The sequence below is a fragment of the Strix aluco genome, chromosome 4, assembly GCF_031877795.1.
Source record: "Strix aluco isolate bStrAlu1 chromosome 4, bStrAlu1.hap1, whole genome shotgun sequence".
NCBI lineage: Eukaryota > Metazoa > Chordata > Aves > Strigiformes > Strigidae > Strix > Strix aluco.
In genome coordinates this window covers 120,978,183-120,996,849 of record NC_133934.1, presented here as the reverse complement: position 1 = coordinate 120,996,849, position 18,667 = coordinate 120,978,183, and the positions used below count along the sequence as shown (strand labels likewise).

The 18,667-nt window shown below is 39.3% G+C and overlaps 1 protein-coding gene across 3 annotated transcripts in view; it reads right to left on the bottom strand.

The window, feature by feature from the left end:
- Window positions 1–18,667, bottom strand: part of KIF26A (kinesin family member 26A) — a 102,321-nt gene that overhangs the window by 20,449 nt on the left and 63,205 nt on the right. For 2 of the 3 annotated variants that reach the window (XM_074825263.1, XM_074825261.1), the window contains one exon: window positions 9,987–10,170. In XM_074825263.1, coding sequence (XP_074681364.1) covers window positions 9,987–10,170 — 184 coding nt within the window. Of the gene's footprint in view, window positions 1–6,845; window positions 6,914–9,986; window positions 10,171–18,667 lie in introns of those variants that run through there. The other variant, XM_074825262.1, reaches the window with a different exon arrangement.

Sequence of the window (18,667 nt, the reverse complement as noted above, 5' to 3'; positions counted from 1 at the left end):
GGGAGGATTCAAGAAAACACAGGAACCTGTAAATCTTTAAGTAACTTTGGCCTGTAACTAGGGAGCAAAGCAGCAATATCTGCACTGCACTCTAATGCTTTTATTTGCTTATGAAAATGAATTACTAGAATTAAGTGCAATAACATTAATTTCAGGCCCACTCAGGATCACACCCTCTGTGGCAGTTATTCAACACTATGGCCAGATTTCTGGTGGTCAGTTCCAACTGCAGCAGTACCAGCCACTAGTAACACTTGCACAAAGCAAAGAAACACAAGATAAGGTATTTAGAGGAGAATGAATGAAGAAAAGGAAGAATAAGACAGGTCTGAAAGAATAAGAACAGGTCTGGGGGGGAAAGAGAGAGCTAAAAGGAATAGCAATGGGGGGGGGGGGGGGGGGGAGAAAAAAAACACAAAAAAGGAAAGAAAACACAAATACAGCAATTCCAGAAAAGTCACCTCAAGCTCAGGGCATCTCTGCCCTGACCAATTTTAGACTTCTTTAAAGAGAGCTGAGATGGCACATCCATCCTGTGATGGGGGTGACCCTTCCTGCTAGAACCAGGGACTTTTCGTAACTCCTTTTTTTTCCCTTTTTGTGTATTTCTTCTTTAATGTCACAGAAAGATACAGAGTAAGAAAAAAAACTATCAGTGCAAGTTATCAAGGATATAAGGATTTGTACATAAGACATTCATACAGACATTGAATATTGGATAGAGGCTCCATTTTAATGAGGATGTGGATAGAAAATGAGGATAGGTTTGTATTTGAGTTCAATTTCTGCAAATAAAAATAAAAGATACACAAACATCACAATACTTGCACATTATTAACATTCTTTTCAGTTCCTGAAGACAGCCTAAATCATGCAAACCACTGAAGTATCTCATTAAATTAACTGACTCTAATCTGGTGAGTTTTGTACACTGGGGGTTAAGACTCTGCTGAACTTTCCAAATTCATGTTTCTGCAGGAACCAGGAGGTCAGCAGGAATTGCTGAAGGAAACCCTATTAAAATCAAAGGTGTTTGGGAAAACAAGATGGCATATACACCCTGGATATGCCATTAAAAGATAAAGAATTTTAAAATAAATAAACGAGCAAATAATTTGTAAAAGCCCTAGAAACAGGTGGCATAAGGTCAGAGGTCCACCCACCCAGGACAACAATTTTAACCTTAACTGGCAAGGCTGGGAGAGAGATTCATAGAAATTTTTTATATGTCAGCCTATAGTGGAAGTCAGGGAAAGGAGAGGCTACAAAAGCAAACATCTGCAAGCTAGAATTAATTTGCTCCAGCTTTTAAGGGCAAACCCAGTGGATGGATGCCAAAGCATAAAAACAAAAATCATATCACAGTTTTATGCCCACATAAAGAATTTTAAGGGAGACAAACTGCGGAAAGGCAGATTTCTGAACACCATGAGAGGGGAAAAAGTAGTCTGTGTGGAGGACAATGGCTATGTGAAGAACTCCGGGGCAAAACCCCATACAGGTTTAGAAACATCTGATGAGACCGCTAGAGAACCACAGATCCATATAGTACACTCAAGTATCAGTAATTTGTTGGAGCCCTGAGCCAGACCTCTAGTCCTTGATATCTTTGACTCTTATGAAAGTAAAATCTAGATGCATATTTAACAATTCTGACCTAAACACTGAAAAATCTCAGAAACTGAGGGATGTACATCCTGGCTGGTACCAGCCCTTCCTCCTCTTGCAGCCCTCCTCCTCCATTGCTACTGTCCACCCCTTTTCACACCTAAGAGTCACAAAGAGAGACCTTCTGCCCCATTTCCATGTGGCAGTTGCTGTTCCCATGCTGTGACTTTCTCCAGTAGTGCTGGCCCCACATGCCCTCTTTGTGCGGACTCGTGATTTCCAGACTTCCCCCCACGTACTGAACCAGCTAGGGTTGAGAAGAACAAGACAAGGAAGTCACAGCAACCAAAATAATGGGTTAGCTTCAGGACTGGGCAAGATAGCGCAGAACATCAAGCATATGTCAGTGCCAGAAAGCAAGTCTGGAAAAGTAAAAGCTGCGAAATCCAAATTTCAAAGCAACTCTCTGACAGCAAGACATGAATGTGAGACTGATGGCCAGAGATAAGCTAGCAGTTTTGTCTAATACAGCCCATACATTTTGGATATGCTGAACTGAATGCAGCTACAGCAAAGCCACACGTCAATGAACACAAAACTCCAAGACCAGTGAGGCATGCATGGTCCCAGAAGAAATCACGTCCAAGTCTGAATTTGTAGAGAAAAGAGCTAGTGATAACAGAGAGAATGACACAATCCTACACAATTTTAGACAGAAACAGTCAGGAGACTGAGACAGTCAGGTCTCACATTGATTATTACACCTTAATCAAAAGAGATGGAAAGGCTATCAACTCTGAGACCAGAGAAAGGGGAAGGACCATCACACACTTAAAGAATCAGATATTTGAATTCTGTTCCTAAGACTATCATGGACCTCTACTACATGCTTTAGATAATGAATACAAAAATTACTATATATATATATATATATACACACACATCTATCTATCTCAGAAAGTTGGTCATTCATCTTTCAGTGGAGTGAAGGGTGCCAAATACTCTACACAGTTTAATTTGGGGAAGACATGTAGACAGAAAAGACTCCACTAATTCACTAAGTAATGACTAACTCCATGGCATTTTGGATGCTGAGGAAATTAAGACCCTGACCCAGCCAAGTATGTTAGCCCTGGCATAACTGTAACATATGGTACCTTCTTTGAAATCAGTGGATGTGCAGTGTTCATGCGCTTATAGGGATGCTTTGTTAGCATTTGATATTATATAGTTGTCAAGTTTCAAATTAGACAGAACGAGAAGGAAAAAATAGAAGGGATTAATTAAAAAGCATGTAAAATTTTAGAATACATGTGCTCAAGCCTTTTTTAATAAAATAAACTCTGCCTTTATCTGTCTGTATTTTGAGAAAGTGCTGGCACAATACTGGAATTCATTCTAAAAATGCTGGTCATATTCTGTGTTACAGCAGTATCATAATCCCTAAATGAACAAGCAATTTGGTCTTTAGCAATAAATGTCATTATATCAAATTTGAACGGACACTAAATATTCCCTGGAAACGCACATCCTTGACAGGCATCGTGCAGCCAGGAAGTTAATTTTGTCCACAAAATGGCATATAACAGCAGGTTAATTAAGTAACTATGTTTAGACATCCACCATTCTGAATTAAGATTTCTCAGCAAGAAATTAGAAAGAATTCACATTCAGTTGAATAAAGACCATTTTCCAATGAAATCACTTATTTTTCAACTACAGTGTAAATCAAATTACAAAAGTCCTAGTTCAGAGCCAATATTTTTCATGGATTTAATTGTAACTGACAGATATATAACCCTTGCTAAATTGGTTTACTGTGGGTAGTTCTTACAAGCCTTTCATATACTGCCACTACCAATGGATGGCAAATTTATATGCAAAATTGCCATGCTAGCATGGGCCATCTAGCTCCCCTGGGAAAACCTAAAAAAAAAAAAAAAAAAAAAAAAATCACTTCTGTATTGTACTCTATTAAAGAAGAATTGATTCTCTACTCCCAGAAGACATGAACAAAACTATTTCATTTTTAAAGGTGAAAACAAAGTAGAAGAATTTATGTATTTTTTATCTAATTTTTCCACGTTTTTGTTTAAGCAGTTCAAGGCATTTCGGCAGGGATGCATGTACCTTGGGTGATACAGAACTACATACATTGATAGAAGAGTACTTAGTATGATACATGATTTATATCAGAAATAACACTCTAGTCATTAGGAAACAAGCAGCAATAAAGATGACAAAATTAAGTACCTATTTGTTATCCGTCATCAAACCATCGTAAGAACCAGTGAATGGGACATACAGCACACTTAAGAAAACCCTGCAAGATCAGTAAATCATATTAGCAGTACCTCAGCTATGGCTTGGTAAAGCATAAATGAAAGTAAATGGCTAAAACACATAAATGGAGACCAGTATGTATATACCTGTCCAAGAAACATGTCTGACAATTCAGGTTCTCTTTAAATGCTCCACTTCAATTGTCTCACATAGGAGGATTCTGTCATTCTAACATAAAAAATTGACAGGATCCTTGGAAGAGACAAGCACTTAAAGCTGCTGTTGTAAGTGATGCAGTATTATGAAGAATGAGCTGAATAGAACCCCAGAAAAAACATTTAACATTAAAAAGGCTTCCTACCATGCTAAAGAAAAATAGCAAATTAGAATGCTACACACAGCCACTGTAAAAAGGATGTCTTTTTTAATACCACAATATGATAAATTATCTTAAGTAGCACATTAATGTCAGAAATTGAGCATAATCTAACTTCTTTCCAGTGACAATATTAAATGGCTTTCAGACGTCTTTCCTACTATTCTGACATTAAATTTAATAACACCCAGAGAGACCACAAAAATGATTCAGTTACAAGAATCATACTGTACTGGATCATTGCCTTTTAAGTAGGATTCAGCTAAATGATTAGGACTCTGATGTTTTTGGCACATTCAAGAGAAAGGTATGAAATTTGCTACATAACATTTATCAGTAGTGAGCAAACTTCCTTTCAGTATCCAGTTTACATTGGTAGTGGTATTTTCCTTTGTGCATGAGAGTTTGATTATTGTCAATTATATGAAACACTGGTCCCAGGCAGACCTACAGTTCTAAATTTATTTTTTAAAAAACTTTTCCTTGCTTGGTATTCCTGAATATTGACAAACTCTGCAAGCACCTGTGAGAGTGTGTAACATCTGGCACTCTTAGTAAAGAAAATTAAGCAAAAGTAAGTCTCTAACAACAAATATATTCAGCTATACAATCCATATAGCAATTTCACCACAGCAGCACTGTATGATATGCATGGAGATGATGATGTGGGATCAAGAACAATTTAGATCTTGGGCTCAAATAATCAATAACAGAGTTCAAGTGCAAGAACTGGCCATCACAATCTTCACATTCCCGCCTCCTCCAGCAGTTCTCACAATGCACATTTGCTGCCTTTGCTATAGTCATGCAGCTTAAGAAAAGCCAGAATTCAAGCCTCTTGCCTTCCCTGTCCACCAAGCTCACAAGTTCAAGACAAGGCCCCACAACCAGTGACAGGACCTGTCCAATTCTACACATCACAGAAACACCCAAGATAGTCCTGATGCTGCCTATGCTCAATTCAGTCACTTCCTTAGATTGAACTGTCCCTTCACCCAGTTCAGAATAACTCTTATTCATGTGTTTAACTTTGAAACCAATGAAAAGAACTTAATGCATGGGGAAGCCCTCCACTGAATTGGTGCTTTGGCCAAAGGGAGTTTCTTTGGCAGGATAAGCCAACAGTCATGGTAGGGCAGCTTTGAAAGTGCATATCAAATAAGGAAGGTAAAATTCCAGGTACCAATGTTAATTTATTTGGTAAGGTCTTTTTTCCAAAGGCTTAGGCTTACTGGGGTCCAGGTCTGTACCAAAACAGCAGCAAAACACACGCTGCTGCTTCTGCATGCTGAGGTCTTAGCATCCAGCCCTTTCCTCGCTCAGACACAGCAATAGCTCCCCTCTAAGAAGGTAATTTAGAGATAAATACATGGGGGAGGAGGGGAAATCTTTACATTTCTTCAGTTATTACCATCCTCTATTAAACTTCTTTAAAGATATTACCTCAAGGAAGAAGGACGGTAAAGAAAAAACCATCAATGAGTGACTTATTTAAGCATTATAAGCCTGAAGAGGAACATGTGTTTATATCACATACTGTTAGAGGCTCTGTAAAACTAAAGGTGCTTAATCTTCTTGCCTCCTGAACAGTCAATAAAGTATTTCTTTAGAAGCTCAGACTTATGATAACAAACCTAATGCTGTAACTTCCCTGATGGCTGGTAAAATGGGTTACGGTCATGCCTGATTTCCTTACCTCTTATCGTTTGTGCACGCATAGTTAGAGCTCCTTTTCTTATGTACATTACCTTGTGTTAATCAACATGAAAGTTCATCTGCCTCTTTATCCACCCAGTAACTTCAGTGTCATAGCACCTTTTTCCAAGTCTTCACAGTCAGTTTTAGCTTTGGCTGCTCTGAATATGCAGCTTCACCACCTCATCCAAGCTATTTAGGAAGACATCAAACATCATGGACCTCCATATGACACCATGGATACCTTTGCTCCAGTGTGAAATCTGCCCTCTTGTTTCCTACCAGTTATTAAACCCCTAGGGAATACACAACAGCTTCTGGTTTTTTTCAGAAACCTAGGTCAGGACATTTGTCAAAAGCTTTTTCAAGATTCGAATACACTCTACCAACCCGACCAACCCTAATCAAATGCTCACTAACTCTTCCACAGAATGCTAACGTATGTGTTCCACCTGTAAAAGGTTCATCAACTGATCCCTACTATATCACATTAATCCCTTTCTATCTTTATTATTGTTTCAACCACTTTGCCTGATTGCCTAGTCCGAAAGTCAGCCTTACGATACTATACTTCTAGATTCCCCCTGGAGCCCTTTTTGCCTTTTGGCCACAAAGTGACATCACATTTTCCACATTCTGTTCCTGTGTCTCTTATAATGTATTGAATACCAGATAAAAGACAACCTTGAGCATCAGTGGGGGGAAAAATTTTAAGAATTACCATTGCAGTGGAAATACAGAAAGCCAATCATAGTGGTCATTGTAAGTGTTTCAAGATGTACTTTGCCCTAAGCTTTCAGCAAATTTACAAAATAAATGGGACTACCTACAGTGTGTCATTACACATAATAATTAGTCGTTGTAGTATTCAGGCCTTACTCACAATAAATGGTATTTCCACACAGTTGACATAGTCACCTCTTCAGCTTTTCATAAAGGGAGTCACATTGCTCCCATTGAAGTATCTTGGGCACTTCACAGGTTTCCAGTTTGTTACTCTATTTTTCATTCTCACACAACTTATACTCTTCTCCTTAAATTTTATCTCTTCAGCCCCTTCACAGTAAGAAAAGGCATGTTTCTCTATGGTATCCTGTTCTGCTCTGAAATAAACCATTTAACAAGAAGGGAATTAAAACTTGTCAAGCTATCTGTGCTCAAAGAAATCACCCCCTTGAGAAGAATAAGGGCTGGTCCTCAATGGGTCATTCTCAGCTTAGTAAGGTGAAGTTAGGTGGGAATTAGGCAGCCCATCAGCACTGCTACATTCTTACCTGTACAGCAGAAACCAGCAAGGAACCAGTTCTCCATATCATAACTAGCCATGAAAGACAAGACAGCAGCAAGTGGGAGGTGAGGAAGGAAAAGGCTGCCCCAGCAGCTGCTTAACCCACTGTAACCATACAGTAATAATAGGGTGAGGGACACCGCTGACCTGGGGGCAATCACACAAACCAAGGAGAGCAACAGCCACAGATGCTGCGGTAGGAAAAAGTGACTCCAGAATCCATCACTGATTCTGCCCCCTATGTGTATCTCATACTTATTATTGGACGGGCTGCAAGAAAAAGCCAAGGAAAAAGATAACCAGGAGTGTAAAAAGGAGTAAAAAGGTGTTAGAAGAGAAGGGACTGAAGTTAACAGAGGACCACAGCACATCTGCCAGTGTTTGCTGATTGTTCTCTCAATTGCTATGATACTTAAAGCAGTGAGGAAGAAAGGTAATTACTTTATTCCCATCATCCTCATAATGAGATACTAGCTGACTAAATCTGGATCAGCAGAAGCTGCTGAAGAGGAAATTATACTGCACAGTGGGCTAAAAGCTATCAAAAGCTACTGGACATTGCACAAAGAAGGTGAAATTATGTGTGTTTAGTACCAGAAGAACACCTATATAGGACTGACACTTTTCCTTTGACTGCAAATTATAAGAATTAGGATATATTAGATTTCATTTGTGCTGACTCATCATTTTTACAAAAAGCTATATTGCTGGAGGGATTTTTTATGGGCAAACACTGAAATTTATAAACTAGCAAAAGAAGAATGGGTTGAGACATTTAATAGGCATTGCATATTTTAAACTGTGGATCAGAGACAATACCTAGTTACTCTATTTTTTGTGAAGCATTAAAACTAATAACTGTCACACCCCATCACCATTTGGATGGTCTAGATCTTAACCCAAGAACTAAAGGGCTGATTCAATTAGCAGAGAGCTCTTAGCCTCTCCAGCACAGCACAGGATTCTTCCAAACTGTGGTCAACAAGTATGCGGTGAGAAGGACACAGCTGGAACCCTGGGCCCAAACAAACAGTACCTTCAATAATGTTTCCAGCTGAGAGGCAAACAACAGAGATATTTGAGGGTCAACAGCAGCTTGTTGACCCATAAAGTCTGGAAATTCTTGGTGTAGTGTGCCAGGCAGGAGAGAAATACCACCCACGTTGCCAGCATGCTACACGTATATCCTGTGTTGGAGGAGAAGCTCACAGAGCTGAGCAGCATAGTTGCTCAAGGTCCTGCCATGCTCCCTGGCATTCTGGTAGAGCTCTTCCCTTTGAAAGCCCTTTGCTGTGCTCACTAATGAAGAAAGTAGGGAGACCACATGACCCCTACTCATATACTCTTCTGCCATCTGGGATTATGCATTTGATCTTTATTAGATTTTATTGATCTGTTTGATGACACCAGATAAGCCAGAGTTTTCCACAAGGCACGAGTCACGCTGGTAAGCTCCACCAGCCACCTTCAAAGCACAGGAAAAAGGCTGAAGTCTCTTGGCTACACATAGCTGCAGGCACACAAGTGTCGTGAGGTGCAAAGACAGTTTTACTGAGGTGGAGAAACAAGGAGATACAAGCATGCTTTAAAGGTCTTCCTAAGGCAAAGAGCCTCAGAAATGCCACACTCCCCATTATTCCTGGTGCCACTGCCAAGTGCTAAGCCTCACAGAGAAGAGGCAGGCACAACAAATGGGCTCTGGTAAAACACACACATAGAAAGGGTGTTCCTTAGCACACCCTCCTCCACCTGGGAATCTCTAAAGTGCTGTGCCAGGTTTGCAGTATTCTATCATTTAATACTACATCCTCTTTTCTAATACACTGGAAAAACAGAAGAAAACACCTTTTTATCTGTGAGTTTCCACCTGCTTAAAATAGCCCCGATTATTCCTTTGTTTTCTATTTAGCACAAACTCACTGACTTAAGAAATACAAAGTATTCTCTGTGAGCAACAGTGTCAGCTATAGGTATTCAGACTGACAATATCTTCATGTTAATGCTGATCTGTATGGTTACTCAAGGTGCATATTTTAGCTCTCCTGTGCACATTACATATTTCAATTCTACCTTCAAACGCTTATCTCTTGTAACCTACGTAAATAAGCATTCAGACTCTGCTGTGTGGGTGATTAAACAGTTATAAATATGAATAAAGCTCTAAATAATTGGGTTGTATTTTAATTAATTTTAAATAAAATTAGCACAAATTCTACAATTTGAAAGCTACTGTATTTCCTAAGCTGGAGAGACATCTATTTCTCCCCTGCTACTTCATTTCCACACTTCTGATTTACAATGACACGTGAAGCCTCAGCAGACAGACAGCACCAGCATCAATCGCTGAGCCTTTCTGGCAACACAGACACTAGTTCTGCCAAAGGTGAAGCCTGTATGTGAGGCCTGTATTGGTTTTGGACCAATGATGTCAAAGGAAATTTTGTCTCTTACTTTAATAGAGGGAAGGACAAAACAACCTTTGCAATGTTGTTGTCAATGATGTTAACCAGCTTCAAGAAAGCTGACACTCTAGCACTGAATTTGCTCTGAGCCTGCCAACTCTTTCCAAAATCAACATGAGATAACAGCTCTCAGGCACATTCAAATGGATGTGGCTATCTTTTTATCCCAAGACCCTTCCCTTGAGCCTATCCAACCCTGTTCTGGGCTGAAATCTTCCAGCCCTGTTAAAATTCATCTAGAAAACTATTTTTAAAAATTGAAATCCAAAGTTACCTTTCCAATGCCAGGGTTGTCCTTGATTTTAGACACAGCTCTCAGAAGGCATGGTGGTGCTGGGGGAGGACAGAGCTGCAGGATGCCACTAAAGTTAGTAGCATAAATAGAGAAGTCGTGTGTGTGTGGCAGGGGCGGATGGTATTTCTTTCTCTTCGAAGACAGGTTAAGCTTCTGTGCTGCTCTGTATAAAAGTAATAGCAAGAAAGGACAATGTTACTAGGTGTTAATGGGAATCTAGACCAGACAAACAGATGCTCATTGTCATCAGTACCTGCTTAACAAATCAAGTCATTGTGTTCTAATCCGATTTCATAAGGACAAACCATCAGGAGACTAATAGAAGGAAATATGGGTAGAAAAATTACTGGCAAAATATTCAGTTAATTTCTCCCCCAACAGAGTTTCAATTATAATCTAACTCTCCTCTCTTCCTCCCAACAGCTTGACAGCTGAATCCTAAAATGCTAAAATCTCACTGACGTAATAAAAGCTAAAATAATCCCCTTGTCACTGGCAGGACCAGATGGACTTTGCTGGTGATAACATTATGAAAGTGGTTCTTTGTACCCTACAAGTTACTCAAGGCACAGGATAACACTCCAAGTCAGCTGCGCTCAAGATCCTCTCTTGTTGGCTGCACTGAAAATCCTTAGATAACAGAGAATTTCCTTCAAGACAGATTGGTTTTTCCTCCTCAATTCCATTCTTTCACATTAAAAGGGAAAGCTATTAAAAAGACATGCTTTAATGTTCTGAATGATAATGATCCTGCTTTTGAAATGCAGAATTTCAAAACATAAAAGATGAAGAAGGAAAAATTAAAAGGTACAATTAAAACTGTAACATTCTTCCTTGTGTATAAGAATAGGAACATAATCACTTTTTCTTCTATTCCCCACCAGCAACACCAAACAATATAGCAAGAAACAAAACCAGAAACTCCGGTCTGCATCAAAACCCACATAGGAAAAAAAAAAATCACCCTGCAGAGTTAAGTAGAACAAATACCTGTGTTAGTGAGCACACGCTGGGCAACTGGGGGTGGCAGTGAGGGTGAAATATCAGCTCTGTCAAAGCCAAGGAGAGCTTTGCCATCTGAATAAGACATGTGCTATCTGACCCCAAGACTGTCAGTAGATAGCCCACCCTCAGATATGTATTGTAAAAGCATCCAACATGCTATCTTTTAGCATTACTTTGAATGGCTGTTAAGCCAGCAAAAATGCAAAGCGTTACACTGCCAGCATCTGTGGGCAACCTGAGACTGTGCTACTGATGCCAACAGGTCTTATGGGGACAAATCACTATTATGGTCCATGCTTGCAATATAAAGGCTTGTCACTTTGGACAAGTTAATTTACAAATATGATGACAAAAAGTCTCTTTATACAATGGCTAGTTTACATTTTCATCATGCTTTTCAGCCCAGGATCTCCAAGTATTTTTCAGCAAGATCAAACTGGCACTAGCATCTATAAAGTATTATAAGCAACAGACATATGGAGAAACTAAGGCAGCGCTTTGCTGTCATACTTAATTCAGGGTAAATCTAGACCCCTAACCTTGCCACAAACCTAGTCATCAGGCAGCCTCAGGCTGAGTCAGTTTAGTAAGCTGATCAGAGAAGGAAACTCCTCCTTTGCTTATATTTATGGTAGGTTAGAAGCAAAAATGAACACTGAGAGCAGGAGGGCTGCACAGTTTCTTCCAGCAGCACCACTGGCTTCGAATGAATTACAGTACAAAGAACTGGTTGTGTCTGAGGAGCAAAATTACTCACTTGGGTCAAGATTAGACAGCCAGTCAGTACAAGGGGGAGGACTCTCAATACAGATCTCCAAAATTCCCAGTCCTACACCCTATATTCCCATACTTGTGTGTTAAACTCCTGGATCTTTTTACTTCATCAACTTCTAGAGATGCAGACTCCCTATGTGCTTCCTTCTCCCTCTACAAATGCTGCAGCATTTAGGAAGACAAAGACTCATGTGATGAAAAAATAAGGCTCTAGTTCCAAACTCAGAGGGAGCCAGAAGCCACTGTCTTGTGAGGCACAAGTTGGACCTTTGCTCCTGAGGAAAGAAGCAGCTTTTGACTCCTGCTGCATCCTGAAACCAGCAGGAACTGGATCCCACAGCGAAGCAAAACACTGCAAGCATGGGTTTATACAGAACCTCAGGGGTTTGGTGGCAATGAGAACTGATTTAACTGCCTAAATCTCAAATCCCCTTGCTAATACTTCATTCAGAATATAAACATATGCCTGAAATAGGACACCAGGCAAACAGTTGCACAACTTCACTATGGTTGCAGCTGCACATTAAAACCGTAATGCCTCCTAAATTATATGCAGCTTTATTGTGCAGAAAAGAGTCTCTACCTGTTGGTACTGTCATTGTGGAACTCAAGACAGTCATTACCCTCTATCTCCAAGTACCAATTAAAAATTGTGGTTATTATTTAATCATCTTGTTGATTAATATGAAAGATAATGTTTATTTCCTTGTTTACATGCTATGATCCCTTGTTGAAATGATAAAAACTCCTCAAGAGAATGTCTTCAAAGTGCAATCAAGATATACTTTAAATCCTGATGAAATAGTTATTCCTTCAATAGATCTGGCTGAAGGAACTCCTCTGAGAAACATATGTGAAAGAGAATAAGATACAAAGGACAAATTTACTCAGGAATTATGTATTCAAGCAACTATCTAAGCACTAACACTCAAGGAATAAATGCACCCCAAAAGGCCAAGCTAAGCAAAGTATGTAAACAAATAAACAGAAAATTCAGCCTTTTAAAAGTATAGCATCTCTTAAAATAGCTGAGTAACACAGTTTTGGACCATTTCAAAAAGCATATCTAAGATACCAAATACATTACTAGTTGTCTTATCTTCCTCACCGAGACAGAACAACTTTCAAAGTGATTTACTTCCAACAGTATTCACACACTTTCTGCATCTTCACTGTTCAAAGGACAGTGCCATATGCTAGCTAAAGCAATTAACTGCTATAGTGCTGATAAATCCTCTTCCTATGAGTCTGGAGTGCCATGATTTTACTAAGAAATTTGGCAAGGGGACTGCTGATGTCCTGTGAGATAACAGGAAACTGAAAAAGCAGAGGAACTGGAGTAGCTGTTACAGAAAATAATCAGTGCTTTGATGGGCAACAGGCCAACTGCACTAATAATGATGTATATGGTTCACATTTAAAGAGCATCTCTATTCAGGTAGCAGTGCACAAAGCTTAATTACAACCTCTCTGTGTTTGAATGCAAGAATTACTTTGCCCAACATTAAAATGAGGTTGTTTCTGGAGTTGGAACATCATGGACATCTTGTACCAGCAGTATCAAACAGCTTGTTGGGTTTGGTTTTGTTTGTTGTTTTGGGTTTTTTTCTAAAAAGGAAAAGTTAGGATCTAATGGAAAGAATAGGGCAATTTAGGCAAAACTAATCACTATGAAACTGTAGACTCTGAATATGAATTTAACTGTCATCCTCAGCTCCTATAAAAAGCACAGCCAGTTCTTTAACTACTACAAAAGCCAGTTGGACAGCAGCATGCATATGCTTTGCTTGGGCTCCTGGACTGGTCCAGACAAAGAGCACCACACAAGGTGTGATCAATCACACAAGGACTCATCAATCCTTACGCTTCTTGCGGCAGCAACAGTATACTTGGTAGCATCCCAGTGAAGCAGTCATTAGGCCAATATATAGGCTAAGGTGGTTTGCACGAGCCCAACTACATTTAAAAAAATCCAACTTCACAAAACTCCTTATTTCAGTAAAATTCATGAGAGCATGTATCTACAGTGAGCCACTTCTGAGACACTCCAAAGTGCTGTATTTTCTGCAGTCCTTATCCAACAACCCATTACCGAATTTACACCTAAGTTTCCACTTCTTTTCTTCCCCAGCATTCCTCTTCTCAGGGGGAATTTTTCCCATGAAGACAAGGAAGGCAAATCTCTCGAACTGGGCCCTTTTTACCTAGCACCAGAAAGTCAGAAGTCAGGCTCACACCAGATCACTTTCTGTAGGAGCTTAATTGGGTGCCATGCCTATTTCCTGATTTACTTCTTTTTTTTAAATTTAATCTTACACAGGAGGCCCTCACATCCATCTTCAGCATCACAGTGGGCTGTCTGACCTTCTCCAGTATCAACTTGTCTCCTCACAGGGAAAATTATGACCTGTAGGGAATACTATGCAAAATTTAAGCATTAGCATCATTTGTTTTTCCGGGCATTTTCCACACATTTTGTCACAGCTTTGACACAGATTTTCACCTACCTTTGTTTTCCCCATTCAACCTCCACCAAGCACTCTTCTACAAAACATTCTTGCAAGGGGAACTAAACTCCACACTCTTATACCTCTGTTCCAATTAAAGCATGAGAGACACCCATGTATATTATTTTTACCTCCAGCTGTGAGATTTACTGTCTGCGTTTTGCTTAACTCTTTCCATCTTTAATAGAAGATGTCTTTTAAGATGCTCTGGAGAGTTCTTTTCTCATAGCTAGGTGTCACAGTAGAAAATAAAACTAATATATGGCACATGCAGGGGCACTCAAATACCAAATGACAAGGGACAGTCTCTAATCTGCTCTTTCCTCCACACAATTTACAGATTACTAGGTTTTCTGCCATGCATGGATGAGACCAGTGAGGAAAACCATGGACAGATCAATTACATAATGCTCAGCACCTAGGGAATAAGACTGTGCAACAACAGTAGCTACAAAGCCTGCCTATTAAAAAACCCATACAATTTTTTATTTTAAATTCTGCCTATGTAGTTAACATGACTTTTCAGGTATTCTGATGTACAGAAAGCTGCTTCTAGCTTACATTCAGTGCACCCATTCTGCACATTACGGCTGTGAAACTAAACAGCACAATTTAAATCCTTAAACAGTGTTCCTTCTGGGCATAATTTCTCCATGGAAAAGAAAAGTAGATTTGAAACTTTTATAACTATGAAAAAGTATAGAGTTTTTTCTTAACACTTTATGGAGTTTATTAAGCTTCAGAAGGAACAGTGATGTGAAATATACTCTGGTACAGATACTAGAAATGGGTCAACTGAGATAGATACAGAGGATTTAACTGACACGATGGGTCTACAGACAAACCATCACAAGTCAGAAATAGAACTGGGAGTCCTGCTTCCCATTATTAAGCTTCACTGACAAAAATAATAAAAGAAAACTTCTGCACATTCATTTCAGCATGACTCATTACATATTAACAGTTTTAGTCTTATTAGCCAGCCTTATCTTTCAGTGATCACTGTCATTATTCATATTGTGAGAATGCTTAAGGGCTTCACTGAAAGGGTCAAGGCCAAAAAAGCGCACAGTCCAAGCCTTAAATAACCTGAACTTTGGCGTTTATTCGAGAGTACACTTACTCCTTTTTGTTTTGAATTTTGTTTGACCTTGACAGACATCATGAGAGCAATTTTTATCCTGATTCTGAACCCTCTGCAAAGCTTGCAGGATTCTGGATGCAGGTTTACGTTAGGAATCAATTTACTCTAAAGCAAGACTTTTCCAAACTTTCCCAGTTCCCAGCCCAACCAGGCATCACTCCTCTGTCACATAACCCCAAACTTTTCCCACTGCAAACCAGCTCCAAAGGAAGCAGTGGGAAAGTCACAGTCTGTCATTGTATCTGCAGTTCCAGTTATTGTTTCCTTAATTACTCGTCAATACAGACAACAAATAGACGGATGTCCTACAATACACCCTCCAGCAATCCATCCTGAGCCTTCCGCAACTCACAGAATAAACTTGGTTGGCATTATTACTTTTATTATTGCTATTACTGTTTGATTTGTGGTTCTAAAATTAGAGAGGTAGCACAATGAAACAGTGCAGTTGCTATCCAAAAGCCCAGGCAAACTTAAAAATAAACAAGCTATCCATTTCCACTAACAGCATTCTATTTGGAAAATAAAATCTGGTCCAGAAAGAGACATTTTTAAAGAGAAAAAAGGGAATGTCTAAATCTGTCATGAAGGTTTGGAAAGGAAAGGTACTGTCTGTATTTCTACCATAAATTTTGTCCAAGGAGTCACTCAAAGTATATGTTAAATTTTGAGGTTATGGTCTGTTCTACCCCCTAGAACAAGCTTACTAGGTTCATGTGATACATACATAGCTTCAGGAGGATATAAAACCTTTCCTCACATTACTGCCATTACACAAGTACAGCATCAAACCTTTGTTTGCTTAGCTGTTCCAGCAATGCTATTGAGAAGCACTGCCAGGAAGAACAAACAATTAATGTTACTTATTCCAGTGGTTCAACTTCCTCAATAAATAATTAGTTCCTCTGGACCACAATACACAGCCTCAAACAATAGCATTTTTATAACAGGTGATGGTAATAAAGTTTCAGTAGAAAACCATTATTCTGAAACAAAATGTCAAACCACATCTAATATTATGGGGATATTACCAAGACAACATTATGAGAGACAGTATCCCCAGTATGAGATTAAGTTCATGCCTTGCCTCTTGCACATAGCATAATCTTGCAATTCAGGCTTGAATTTCAGCCTCTCACTTTGAGTGACCTCTTAATTTTCTCTTACTATCTCTTATTAAAATCAGCAAGGCAGAAGTAAAAATCAGCTATGTTGACATACTAGGAACATCATCTGCTCACAGCTGATCAGAGAAGACGGGTCCAAAAGGGATTTTAAGAGGTTATCTACACTTTCCCAATACTCCATGGTAGGATGAACTTACCTAATACATTCATTCCAATATATATTTGTCCAACTTGTTCTCAGAAATCTCCAGTGAAAGCAAGTTCACAGCCTCTCGAGGCAATCAATTCCAGTTTTTAACTAGTCTTACTGTTAGAAAATTCACACCTCATGTCTCTCATAAATCTGACTTGCTGGAATTTATGTTCCTTATTTTCCCTCCACCTTCCCAGCAGACATGCAGAGGAGCTTATTTCCTTCTCCTACAGCAGCTGTTACCTGCAGGAAGACCACTACCACACCCCAGTCTTCTCTTCCACAAGTTAAAAAGTCCTGATCCTTCCAACCTTTCCTCACACATCAAGTTTCCTTGATTTCTGACCATCCTTGTTGGCTCTCCTCCTACTCTATTCACATCTTCATAAAGTATGGAATCAAGGCTTCATGCATCAGTGAGCAATAATCAAGATTCACCTCAATTCAGGCACCATACAGAAAGACCAAGCAAAGCCACTTTGGGGTAAACTCAAAAAGGCCTCTGGAAGATGACAAGTTAAAACAAACCTACAGAGTACCCCTGACATCAGAAACACTTGCTCATGGTATACAGACCCAAGAGCTGATTCCTCCTCTAGCTACACATTATTATTTAAACACAAGCAACCAACCAAGTCCATCTTCAAGCATTCAAGCAATTTGTATACAGGAATCCAAGGAGTTTTCACAGCTCTTCCCTGTATTTTTTCCCCAGGTTTAAGAAACACCAAAGGGCAGATCTTCACAAGCACTGACTGTTACACTCCAACCATTTTTTCTGCTCTCCCAAACCAGCAGTTTCTGAGGCTGCTGCTACAAAATTGTCATGAGTGATGTCAGCTCCATATTCCCTTCACCTTGCAGATTCAAAACACTTTTCTGGCCAAAGAACATTGCTTCAGCAACCAGAACCAGGGTTCAGGAACTGACTTTTTTATATATATACACCAAAATAAGAGCTAGTCACTGCAGTCTACCACATACCATTTCCAGCTCTGTTCATTAATGATGTTAAACAAAGCAAGAGTAGATGAACATATTGCTGTACTTCTATACTCGCTGTTTACAATTGTACCATATGACAAACTGCTGAAAACCTGTGTAGGTTAATATTTATGTAAGCAAGACTGTCAACACCTAATATAGAAATATGTCAGTTCCCGGACTGCACACTGCATAGATAGCCACATATTGAAAATACAGCTACCTGAATGCCTCACTCTGTTTCATGAACTAACTGAGCTAAAGCAGGCAGAACCACATCAATCTAAGCACGCTCCATAGGCAAAATAATTGGACTTATTTGCCAGCAAGACACAGACTCATGAAACAGTTGGGTTGAGCAAAATAAAGTTCTGGTCTCATTTGTATTCTATCAAGAAAAAGTAATAAAGACATTTTTAAAACTACAAACTAATGAAACAGAAGCAATGGTGCTAACTAGCCCTTCATTATTAAGGTAATTACTTAAATAGATCACTTAAAATTTTGCCCTGTAATATCAGCTCCTGGTATACAGAAAGAAGCCAGTATCAAAATGACTTACCAAGCACTAAATTATTTTTGTTACAAAGGATATTACACTCCATGCTACTCATCAAAACCAATCTGGTATGAAAAGCAAAAGCATTCTGCTCATTCAGGCTGCTCCAGGGAAGACACAGGCATGTTTGCGAGTGGAAAGGATTAGAGATAAAATACAGGACATGGCCAAGAAGGGTTCATCTGAAGCACTGGATTCAGACAAATACCAGACAGAAGAAAGAAGGACTGAATGAGGGGGAAAATCAGTATTTTGATATTCCTGATCACATAGAGCAGCCTGAGTACAAGTTAGCATCTGTGACTGTAAAGCCTCCTTTACCATAAAAGCTTTGGGCTAGGTTTTCAGGTTACCTTCCTTTGCCCCA